Source organism: Hyperoodon ampullatus, assembly GCF_949752795.1.
Source record: "Hyperoodon ampullatus genome assembly, chromosome: 1".
NCBI classification, from domain to species: Eukaryota; Metazoa; Chordata; class Mammalia; order Artiodactyla; family Ziphiidae; genus Hyperoodon; species Hyperoodon ampullatus.
This window is the reverse complement of record NC_136914.1, coordinates 122,302,138-122,314,903: the sequence shown is the minus strand read 5'-3', so window position 1 is coordinate 122,314,903 and position 12,766 is coordinate 122,302,138. Positions and strand designations below refer to the sequence as shown.

The 12,766-nt window shown below is 45.4% G+C and overlaps 1 protein-coding gene across 1 annotated transcript in view; it reads left to right on the top strand.

Annotated features, from left to right (window-relative positions):
- Positions 1-11,397: 11,397 nt before the first annotated feature.
- Positions 11,398-12,766, top strand: part of COG2 (component of oligomeric golgi complex 2) — a gene marked incomplete at its 5' end in the record, with an annotated part of 41,503 nt that continues 40,134 nt past the window's right edge. The window contains one exon of the mRNA XM_079707743.1: positions 11,398-11,469. Within this exon, the coding sequence (XP_079563869.1) occupies positions 11,398-11,469 (72 nt within the window). The remainder of the gene's footprint in view (positions 11,470-12,766) is intronic.

Sequence of the window (12,766 nt, the reverse complement as noted above, 5' to 3'; positions counted from 1 at the left end):
ATACACACCTATCTCTACCTACATATACACACACAATATGAATACATATACTGGGTCTCAAAGTAAAACTTATTTCTTACTGTGGATCGAGTTAAAAAACAGAAAGCCAAGGAAATCCTGACATAGCCCCAGACAAGAGGGGCCAGGTTTTTCTGTAGCTCCCATGACACCAAGTCCACAGCCTGGACTAGGTAGCACCCTCTTGTGTCCCTTGGGGAGGGAATAAAGAAGAAAAGAAAGGTCATGGAAAGCATTTACCCTGGGTCAGTGGATGGTGGTGAGATTCATTTCACATTTTAAAAGATCACTTTGGATGCTATGTAGAGAACAAATAGAAGGAAGGCAAAAATAGAAACAAATTATTCTTCAGTATTTATGCAACACCTACCCTGTGCCAGGAGATGTAATAAAGAAGAAAAAGTTGCTGCCCCCGTGAAGCTTCCATTTTAAGAGGAGAGCCAGACAATAAGCAAAGTAATATACATATCTATCAGGGAAGGTATGTTGGGGAGCATTCTAAGACAGCCTTGTGACAGCTGTCCCCTTCTGTTATATGTCTTTTGAGAGTGTACAGAATCTAGGACTTCCTTCTAACCGGTAGAATTTGGCAGGGTAAGGGGCTGTCACTTCTGTGATTACATTATATTATATAAGACTCTGTTTTTGCTGATTGGAGGGAGAGGCCCTCTTGCTGGACTTGAAGAAGCAAAGAGATGTGTTTCAAACCACCTGTAGAGTGAGCTGTGTGGCAGAGAACTGCAGGCAGCCTCTAGGAGCTGAGGACAGTCTCCACTTAAGAGCCAGAAGAAGGCTCCCTCCACCTCAAATCATACGGGTCCAAGGAAATGAATTCTACCAACATCCCAAGTGAGTTTGGAAGAAGACTCTTCCCTGGTCGAGCCTTCAAATGAGAATGCAGTCTGGTCAACATCTACATTTCTGCCTTGAGTGAGAGCCTGAGCTGAAGACCCAGTTAAGTGTGCCCTGACTCCTGGCATACAGAAATTATGAGGCGATACATGTCTGCTGTCTAAAGCTACTAAGCTTGTAGTTATTTGTTATGAAGTAACTGTTAATAACAGGACAGTAGGCCCCAAATGGAGCTGCTTATGCTAAGCCCCATGTCACCAAACAAAAACAACGTAATTACAACTTCTGCTCTCCCTGAAATGGAATCTTAAACCAGTAAGTCAGGAATCGCGTGATCAGCACTAGTGAGGTCATCTGTCCGATAGACCCCTGCCCTCCCCTAAAGGAAAGCCACCTTTCAATAACCGATCCCATTTCTGCCTAGAATAACTTCCTTGTTCCCGCTCCCTCCTGCCTATAGAAGTCTTTTACTTTGTACAGCTCCTCGGAGCTCCTTTCTATCTGCCTGGTTGGATGCTGTCCAACTCGCAAATTGTTGAATAAAGCCAGTAAGAGCTCTAAAACTTACTCAGTTGAATTTTGTTTTTTAACACTACGGAAAACTAAACCTGAAGGCCCTCATCCAGGGCACACCGATGTTTAAAGGCCAGGAAGTTCCAGGAAGACCAACAAAGAAGACTGAAAGGGACAAAGTGGACACAAAGGGAGGGTCAGAAGCGCCAGGTGCATACAATGTAATCACATATAACAAGTTTAAATGAATGGGCTGCCTGTCGTTTAGGACCGACAGGTGGAGTCATTTGAGATCTGAGAATTAGATCCAGGGCCACTGGATTTGGCCCTGTGGTGGTTATTAGTGAGCTTGTGAAACACCTGTGTAAGCGTGGTAGCAGGGCCAGAGCCTGATGGCAGTATCTGAGTTTAAAAAAATATTTGAATGGGGGCTTTCCCGGTGGCGCAGTGGTTGGGAGTCCGCCTGCCGATGCAGGGGACGTGGGTTCGTGCCCCGGTCTGGGAGGATCCCACGTGCCGCAGAGCGGCTGGGCCGCTGAGCTATGGCTGCTGAGCCTGTGAGTCCGGAGCCTGTGCTCCGCGATGGGAGAGACCACAACAGTGAGAGGCCCGCGTACTGCAAAAAAAAAAAAATTTGAATGGGAGCAGTGGATGTGAAGAGCAGTGACGGAGTCTGATTTCTGTTTTGGAGGCAAAATCAAGATAAAGGAAAGGGAGGAATCGTCCTGGGGGTTGAGGCTTTGGCCACTAAGCAGGTGGGGATACCAGGGAGACTGGGAGAAGAACAGGGGGTGGAGGGAGCAGGTTAGAAATTATGTTGAAAGTAAGATGGCTATTGTGTATGGAGCCACGCTGTGGGCAGTGGGACATACGGGTCTCAGCTCCAAGGAAAGGCTAGGGTTTGAAGTACGAACTTCAGTTTATAGAAAGTACTTAAATCAACGGTGCTGGATGGAATCCTCTAGAGCTCAACGACACTGGATGGAATCATCTAGAGCAGTGGTTCTTAAACTGGGGGGTGAGGGTAGGGGGGTTGTTGCAGGGCACACGCAGAGACATTTTGGGTTGTCATAGCTGAGGGAAAAGGTGCTAGAGGCATCTGGTGGGTGGAGGCCAGGGATGCTGCTCAACACCCTACAGAGCACAGGACGGCCCCATAAAAAAGAACAATCCAGTCCCAAGTGTCAACAGTGCCCAGGTTGTGCAACCCTGATCCAGAGAGAACACAGCTACAGGAGAAGACCCAGGATCAAGCTCTAGGGTATTTAAGAGTGTAGAGGCCAGTTAGAGAAGAAGGGTGAGAATGAAGGTCCAGATGATGAGAAGAGAAACCCAGGACAAGAGGGCACTAAGGAGAGAAGGGAACGTGAGTGCCTGGAGCCCCGAGTGCCTGCCTGTGCTTGCTAAGAAAATCTGTGCACCACTGCAAACAGTTCTAGGTTGACACCTGAAATTTTTCATCACAAACTTTTCATCGTAAGTTTACATATTCTTATTGATTAGAGGTTGAAATATTAAGCATTAAAAAATGAAATAGGAAAGGATTGACTTAATTGAAATAAAATTTTCCTGTTACAATTTGAGTTTTTTAAAATACCAACAACCTAGTTTTCTACTGTATTATGTACTAAGCCACACTGAATCTGAAAGAAATCAGTTGGAATGCTTGTTTGTGTTTTTTCCTATTGTATCTAGAAACATCTTAATCCCTCAAAACAATAGAGTTTAAAAGAATCAGTGTCACTGACCCAAACTGATTCTGCTTTTCTGATTTCACAGCCTTTCAACATCAGCCCAAATGCCCTTTTTCTAATGTTAACTTTCAACCTTAACTAGAAGAAGAGGAAGCCCTAAGGGTGGGAGTCACCACGATTAACCACTGAAGGAGGTTACTTGAGATGAAACCAATATTTCAAATTTGGGGTCACCCCAAGGCGCACACTGTAATAAGATTTGGAAGGAAGGGGGTGTACTGCTCTCTTGTAAAGTGAGAGAAGGAGAATTGTGATGCCTGACTTGGGCATATCAGGTTTACTAAAGAGCATTAGAGGAGTAGAGAATCTGGAAATGGACTCCCTTAAAATGATCTGTGCACAGGATTCTTTTTTTTTTTCAATTGAAGTATAGTTGACTTACAATGTCATATAAGTTTCAGGTGTACAACACGGTGACTCAGTTATACACACATGCACACACACATATATATTACCTATACATTCTTTTTCAGATTCTTTTTCCTTATAGGTTATTACAAAATATTGAGTATAGCTCCCTGTGCTGTACAGTAGGTCCTTGTTGGTTATCTATGTTATACATAGTAGTGGGTGTGTGTTAATCCCAAACTCCTAATATATCCACCCCCCGCTTCCCCCTTTGGTAACCATAAGTTTTTTCTATGTCTGTGGGTCTATTTCTGTTTTGTAAATAAGTTCATTTATCAGATGCCCCATATAAGTGATATCATATCATATGATATTTGTGTTTCTCTGTCTGACTTCACTTAGTACGATAATCTCTAGGTCCATCCATGTTGCTGCAGATGGCATTATTTCTTTTTTATGCCTGAGTAGTATTTCATTGTATATATGTACCACATCTTTTTTTCTTTTTGTCTGCCCTGGGTCTTAGTTGCAGCACATGGGATCTTTGCTGCCATGTGCAGGATCTTCAATTGCAGCATGTGGGATCTTTAGTTGCGGCATGCGAACTCTTACTTGCAGCACATGGGATCTAGTTCCCTGACCAGGGATCAAACTCGGGCCCCCTGCATTGGGAGCACAGATAGCCACTGGACCACCAGGGAAGTCCCAGTACCACATCGTCTTTATTCACTCCTCTGGTGATGGGCACTTAGGTTGCTTCCATGTCTTGGCTATTGTAAATAGTGCTGCTATGAACATTGGGGTGCATGTATCTTTTTGAATTGTAGTTTTCTCTGAACATATGCCCAGGAGTGGGATTGCAGGATCATATGGTAGCTCTAATTTTAGTTTTTAAAGGAACATCCATACTGTTCTCCATAGTGGCTGTACATTCCCAGCAATGGTGTAGGAGGGTTCCTTTTTCTCCACACACTCTTCAGCATTTTTTTTTTTTTTTTTTTTGCGGTACTTGGGTCTCTCACTGTTGTGGCCTCTCCCGTTGCGGAGCACAGGCTCCGGACGCGCAGGCTCGGCAGCCATGGCTCACGGGCCCAGCCGCTCCGCGGCATGTGGGATCTTCCCGGACCGGGGCACGAACCCGTGTCCCCTGCATCGGCAGGCGGACTCTCAACCACTGCGCCACCAGGGAAGCCCCAGCATTTATTAATTGTAGACTTTTTGGTGATGGCCATTCTGTCTGCAGTGAGGTGATACCTCTTGTAGTTCTGATTTGCATTTCTCTAATAGCAAAGTTGAGCATTTTTTTCATGTGCCTGTTGGCCATCTGTATATCTTCTTTGGAGAAATGTCTATTTAGATCTTCTGCCCATTTTTATTACGTTGTTTGTTTTTTGCTATTGAGCTGTATGAGCTGTTTGTATATTTTGGGAATTAATCCCTTGTCAGCTGCATCGTTTGCAAATATTTTTTCCCAGTCTGTAGGTTGTCTTTTTGTTTTGTTGATGGTTTCCTTTGCTGTGTTCACAGGATTCTTTAGAGAGTTTTCAAGTGCGTGTTACCCTAGTTGGGCAACCACAGGTATAGGCAAACATTTTAGAAGTTATACTGTGAATGAGAAGATGTAGGGTCAAAGGAAGCTTTTTTTTTTTTTTTTTTTTTTTAAGATGGAAGCTGGTTTGTATGCTGATGGGAATGCTCCCTTAGAAAGGAGACGTTGATGTTAACTCTGGGCGTGGAAGCCTTGAAAGGGTTGGAAGGAATGAACCCTAAACACAAGGAGGGCCCCCCTGGTGAGAGCTGGGAAACATGCTCCCCTATAATAGTCCATCACGGCTCTTCTCCATCAACCTGCTTTATCTTTAGCAAACACCCTTTTTTTCTTTGTTTATGGTACATTTCTCTGATTACAATGTAAACCCATGATGACAGGGACTTTTCCGTATTGTTCATCCCTGAATTACCAACACTCAGGGCAGTAGCCAGCACACAGTGGGTGCTTAATAAATATTTGTTGAATAAATGTTTAAAAAAAAGATTAAAATGGGTACAGATGCCGCTATAGATTTTATCTGATGGTGCGGGTGGGGTTAGGTGTTGAGGTAAACCCCTAGGTGGGAAGTGGTCATTTCCATTAGAAAAGAAGCAAACCACTGGAGAGATAGAGAAGTTGACAGTCAGGGCTGAGCATCCATTTGAGGTCACGGTACAGCAGGTTGGCTCAGTTATGTGAATGCTTCCTGGGTGTCTGGCCTATGCAGCTGGCATTTGGTGAAGCCATTTATCAAGAAACAAAATGAAGGAGGATAAGCAGGTCTTTCAGAATAGATGATGAATCAAGGTTTGAACATGCTGAGTTTGAGGCACCGGTGGGACATCACCGGGAAATAGCACAAGTAGGTGGTCCATTACTTGGGCATGGTGCGGAAGAAGGAAGTGGATAGTGGGGAGGCAATGGGAGAGGAGCTGCCTTGTGGATGGGAGCTGAAACCAAAGGCATAGTTAAGATCACTACAGGAGAGGGTAGCACGGAAGAGGAAGGTTAACTGAGCCTGGAGGAACACTGATGGGAAAGTCACATCATTGGTCATGCATGACAATGACAAAGCAGGTCACAGCTTCCCAGGGCCAGATGCCAGGTATGGAGCCTCATTCATTCCCCACCTCTGGCATAGTGCTGGCCACACAGAAGTTAATTCTAAAATTCACCCTGATTTGATTTCTCTGCACTTTCATTTACTAGAATCCTATCACAGCTTATTATTTGAAATGCTGCTAGGGGAAAATTTTTTTGAAGGTAAAATTATGACTTTCATACAAATATAAAATGAACACTTGTAAAGATTTTATTTAATTCACTAATTAACAAGGAAGTCAGTAAGACATTACCACCACTCCAAGGGAGAATCCAAAGAGCAGACACATAAACAAACAGGAATGCTTAAAAGAATTTGCTTTTATAGATGCAAATAGATGCAAAACTGGATTCCTCCAAAGGAAAGAGGGGGTCAATTGTACTTCCCATGGACAAAATTAATTTGTATAGCTACAGATAAGAATAATTTGCATTGATATCAATTATCTACAGTTTACAGGATTGTCCATAGCTCAAAGACAAGAAAGGCACACAACAGTCCCAGAGAATCAGCCCAGAAGGGTGTGCTAGAAAACACCTATTTTTCCTTTGAAGCACCTATTTTTCCTTTCCTTTCACGTTTATTTCAAAGTCTTTCATGTTTTTCCCTATAATGTTAAAAAAAAAAAGAGTTATCCTTACCACTTTTATTAGTTGGGTCTGTTATAAAATACACATGGAAGAATACTCCAGTACTACCATACCCAAACATGGGTACTAATTGATTAGGGAGATGAGGCCAAATTTGGGATACCTTAGGATTAATCCATCTCCTAGTTAGAATGGGAAATTCCAAGAATCAAACCAAACCACCTCAAATCTACTGTGGAATGTAGTGGGATATCAATCAAATACAGAAGATGCTGAAATGGTCCTGTTGGCTCACTGCGAGCTTGCCAAGTTGGTTGGAGGCCCGGACCATGAAGCTTGTTCGGCCCCCGCCCCTGCCCCAGCCCATGCCTGCCTTCCTCTTGGAATGAAAGAGTGTCAGACTATATACTTAGCCTTCAGTTCAAGCGTATGATCCATATAAAAATGGAAACCCTCCTCTCCCGCGGTAGTGAACAAGGATGACTCCGGTTGCTGTTGGAAGATTTCGCTGCTCTAGCACCACGGTTCAGGAGGGATCAGAAAGAGAGCACATTGATGATTACTGGAGAAAATGCTCATATGAATTCCCTGAGCACAGTATTTCTCTTTGCAAGTTTTAAGTGTTCCATGGCAAGTCTGCCAAAAGTGTGAGAAGTATAAATAGGGAAGAGTGGGAAGGAAAAATGGGGACCTGTCACGACGCCACTGAAAATAGGGAACTAAGAACTTTCCTGAGATTCAAAGTCAAAGGGGGCTAATATTTACTTAGAAATGGAGTAGCAGACATGAGCTTTAGCATGAAACGAAAGGCAGAAGAGTGAAATTAGGGAATAGAAGAGAGAAACTTGAAGATAGAAAAATGTGTCAAATTGAAATCCTGCTCTTACGAAAAGTACAGATCAAAGAATAAGGGAAAAGGGGACTTCCCTGGTGGCACAGTGGTTAAGACTCCGTGCTCCCAAGGCAGGGGGCCCAGGTTCGATCTCTGGTCAGGGAACTAGATCCCACATGCATGCCGCAACTAAGAGTTCACGTGCCACAACTAAGGAGCCCTCGAGCCACAACTAAAGAGCCTGCCTGCTGCCACTAAGACCCAGTGCAAGCAAATAAATCAATAAATATTTTTAAATAAAGGAGAATGAGGGAAGAAAATTAGGATACACTGACTGCTTATTATGTCTTGCACTGATTAGGAACTTTATATCTATGTTTAATTTAATCTTTCAGTTCCTATTTCCTATGAAATAGCTACCTCACTAAAGACGATATTCAAATATTTAGCAGCACAGACAATGAACCAATCAGAAGCTGGCCAGAAGACCTCTGCTGAGCCAGGCCTTAACCCTTTATCAATCGGCTCCCCAGGCCACTGTAGGGATCTTGGGAAGGGCTCAAGGCAGCAAGGGGACAGGAAGCAGGCTCTAGACAAAGGCCACGCACCAACATTTGCATCAGTGAAATGATGTGTACCAACTGAATATCAGCTCTGAGTGAAACCTGTCCTCTGGGCAGGTTCAGGCTTAATCTCCATCTTCACTTTGTCCTCTCCGTGTTGCTCTACTAGCATCATGGGTCTTCACTGCTGTTCCTTTAGAGGCCGGAGATAGATGGGCTCCAGACTAGACATTTACAACCGGCCTCCTGTTCACACCTCCTGGGGTGAGAAGAAGATGGGCCGCAGGCCTACTGTTCACTTCCAGCCTCTTATTTACATTTCCTGAGACAAGAGACAAATGGGCTCCTGGCTACGTATTTATGACCAGGCTCGTGTCTGCATTTAAAGATCTGCACTTTGATATAAGAAACAACAACAGGAATAGGGTAGATAACTGGACATTGGACACTTTTATGGCAGGAAGAGAGAGGGGCTAAAGCCTGTTAAGAGATCAAGAGATCACATATTTCCCATCCTTGGGGCAAGGGAGACACTACCCATGCCCAAACGGCCTCATGGGGTCAAAAAGGCAGGGATGCCAGACCATAATAAGTGTTGCCTTTGCCCATGCCAGACGCCTTTGCAATGAAATCCATCTTGACTGAGGGGTGCATGCTCACCTAGGGGAGGGTCCCAGGACAAAGTAGCCATGGGGTCAAAGCCAGACTATTAGCCAAGAAGAAGGCAAAGACCCAGAAGACTGACCCCTTAGAAAGGATTTAAACTTCCCAAAGGCATGACTCTCCTGACTCTCTCGCTGAGTTCGCCCATGCGTCTTTCCACATGTACTCTGCTTTTCTGATAAACTCTTTACTTTCCTCTATACCTTCCGTCTCCTTGTCAGATTCCTCCTTTCAACGTAGACAAGGACTGGGTGTTTAAATTTTAGCCGCTGGCCCCCGTGGTCTAGCGCTTAGGATTCCTGGTTTCCACCCAGGCGACCAGGGTTCAATCCCCTGGTCAGGGAACTAAGGTCTCGCTTCAAGCCGCTGCTCACTCACTGCTGCGTGCATCCGAAATCACGGCCTTTGGTGGGTAGGGCCACAGCCACAGCCTATGGCTCTAAGTGGCAGCCTGCTATATGGGGTCTTGGGTGTTACCTGCCCCCTCTGAGGAGAAGAGTGGGCAGCAGCAGGGACCCTTGTTCTCCTTTACCCCCTAATCCCTTCAGCATCCCCACGATTAGCACACCAGACTGTATAAATTTAGCTACATTTCTTTACTAAAGACCTGGGAACAATTTCAGAAGGCAATTATAATGAAGGAAGGAAAGAGTTCAAGTTCTAGTTCATTTAGACTTCTAGAAAAGGCAGGGTTTCCCAGACATTTTTATTTGGTCTACCCAGCACGTTCCCCCCAACCCCCCATCTTGGTGCCTTGGTTAAGGGTGTGGGCTTTGCAGTCTGTGCTGCCTGGGTTTGCAGCTGTCACTCAGTAACCCTGTAGCATTGGGCTAAAAGTCACACCTCTCAGAGCCAGTATTAGAACTGGTGATTTTTATTAGGTGTGATGATGGCATTGGGGGCTTGTAAGGAAGTATCTTTTTTCTTCTTTTTCTTTGATGTGTAAACAGAGGTATTTGGGGAGCAGGAAATGATGTGGTGTTTGCAATTTGTCTTAAAATGCATTCCAGATGAAAAAACGGGAGTGGTAGTGCCGTGGTAGGAGAAGACAGGTGATTGTTGAAGCAAGGTGATGAATACGTGGAAGGGGGTGAGGTATCCTGTGCTCTCCAGACTTTTGTGCATGCTTTAAAATTTTCATAATAAAAGTAAACAAACCAAAAACAAATAATGAGCCTTTCTGGCTCCACATTTTAAAAAGAATAGCAGGATGTACTTTTCATGATTGCAATTTATTTTGATTTTCCAGATAGATCCCACCTCTCATCCTATCCATCAGCTTCTCTAGACATTAGCAGGGAACATTCCTTTTGACAAGACTTGCCAGGCCCAGTGGTAGGGAGTATATTGTTTTGGATTTTATACCTACATTTTAAAAATGTTACCAGTTTCCTATTTGGAGTAACTTGAATGCAAGTGTCTTATCTTAAGGTGTTGCTTTCCTCTGTCCCACTCCTTTTTTTTTTTTTTTCCCCCGGTAGGCTTGCCATTTCTTTTTTTCATTTTCATTTTAATACACCTTTATTGGAGTATAATTGCTTTACAATGTTGTGTTAGTTTCTGCTGTATAACGAAGTGAATCAGCTATATGTATACACACATCCCCATATCCCCTCCCTCTGGAGCCTCCCTCCCACCCTCCTTATCCCATCCCTCTAGGTGGTCACGAAGCACTGAGCTGATCTCCTTTTTAAGGACTGTTAGGGGGTTAGCGTTATCTCCAAGGAGAAAACAGCCTTGGGAGGAGCAGCCTACACCCTGGTGTATAAAGGCAACGGGCTGCAGGAAGGAAAGACGTGGCAGGGTGAAGAGTGTTTACTGAGGTTCGTGGTTAGGGTTATCAGGGTCTCAAGGAGAAAAAAAGAGAAATGAATCATCATCATTTGATCACGGTATTCACAGCCAGAGGGAGGGACAATGGGAAAAAGAGAAACACAAAGAAACCGTCAAAATAAAACTGGGATGTACGAGGGCAGGAGGAGGGAGAAAGTCTGAGAAATGGGGCGGGGGGGATGTAATCGCACCGATACTGGCCACAAACAAAAAAACTTGCCCATTCCTGGTTTACATTAAAAATGAATATGTAGGCACATGTATTTGTCGGCTGTGTCCCGACTAGGCAGGTGATGAGGCGCTCCTTTAAGAACCTTGAAGACCCAAAGTTGCACTCAGACTGCGCACCTGGATCTGAGCCCAACCCTGGACCTGAGAACCGAAGGGCCGATTGCGGCCGTGGCTGTTCCCTCCGCCCTGGAAGAGCGCTGCAGGCCAATTTTTGCCAGTGGGTCGAGAGGGAGCCCCGGAGTCCTCCAGCCCGTGGTCTTAGCGCTCAGCCCCGCCTGGACCGCCGGGTCGGAGCCGGCCCGAGCTGCAGGGCCGCCCTCCGCCGAACGGGGGCAGCAGCACCTGCAGCGTGGCGGCGGCGGCGGCCGTCCCGGCGCCCCTCTTGGCGGCGGCGGGCGGAGGCCGGCACGCGGCGCGTTCGCTGATTGGCCGCGGCGCGGGCGCTGCCATGTTGGCGGAAGCGGCGCCTTCTATACCGTGGCTGCGGCCGCCGAGTCCGTGCGCGCAGCGTCCTGCTTCCTCGCCTCGTCCGGGTCTCGGCGCTGAGAGGCGGCGGCGGCCGGCGGGATGGAGAAAAGTAGGATGAACCTGCCTAAGGGGCCGGACACGCTCTGCTTCGACAAGGACGAGTTCATGAAGGTGCGCGCTGGGGCTCCGCTTCCCGAGCCGGCGGCGGGGGGCCTGCCCTCCTTTCGCTCCGGGGCCTTCTCGGGCCGCTCCTGTCCCGGACCGGCCCCCGGCGGGACTTCGCTGCTCTTCGCAGTGAGTCTCTTGGCCTCAGGTGTGGCCGGGGCAGCCTGGAGAAAGCACCACTGTGAAATCGTGCGTAGTGAGCGAAAAGGCCTTGAAGTTGTGTGCAAGTGGTTTTGAGCTAAGTGTAATACGCCCCTGTTATTACCCGACCCCGTTAGCATGCAGTGCAGTATGACTGCCAGTCCCCTGGCCAGACAGAAGCTTGTTGACCAGCGCCTTGCACCTAAAAGCTCAGTACGAATGCATTGACCAAATCTCTGAACCCACGTCCATACCCAGGAATCAGGTGGGGGGAAAAGGCACTAAATCGAAAGTTTTTCCTTAACGTTCACCTGAAGCTTCTGAATGAGATATTTAAAAGATGAGAATTTTCTGATTTTGTTGCGAAACAACAAAGCAAGCCATTCTCCTTTTCTAAAGTTGCCCTACTTCTCTTTATAAGGTGACCTCGAAGTTGGTCTGCAGGTCATTGTAGGACATAAACTTACATAAACAGAATAGCAATATAAGCCGAAAACATTTTATGGATAATAAAGGTTCATCAGGCACAGCTTTGAAAATATCCAAGATTTGAATCAGAGCTAGGAGGAGCTTTGCATACCTATTTGGTGTAACCCTCTCGGTCTGTACTTAAACTACCAAGAAACATATTTATGTTTTATATCTAAGGATTGGGGGTTTTGATACCACTAAGTGGCTGTTTTCAGTGTTAAAAAGTTAAACGTTTTGGCTCAGTAGACGCTAAGGAAGTGAGTGTAAGTCCCTTACTGTTCTTTTTTGATGACTTTAAGTCATACTATGTTTTTTCTTATTTTAGGTTCATCAGTCTATCTCTCTTTTTGATATTTGTATTCAGATCACATGTTTGGTTTTTAAAATTATTTATATCTGGTTTTTTTTAGGGCTGAGTAATATTCCATTGTATATATGTACCACACCTTCTTTATCCATTCCTGTGTTGATGGACATTTAGGTTGCTTCCACGTCCTGGCTATTGTAAATAGTGCTGCAGTGAACATTGGGGTGCACATAACTTTTCAAAGTATGGTTTTCTTCAGATATATGCCCAGGAGTGGGATTGCTGAATCATATAGTAGTTCTGTATTTAGCTTTTTAAGGCACCTCTATACTGTTCCTAAAAAAGAACGAAATAATGCCATTTGCAGCAACATGGATGGACCTT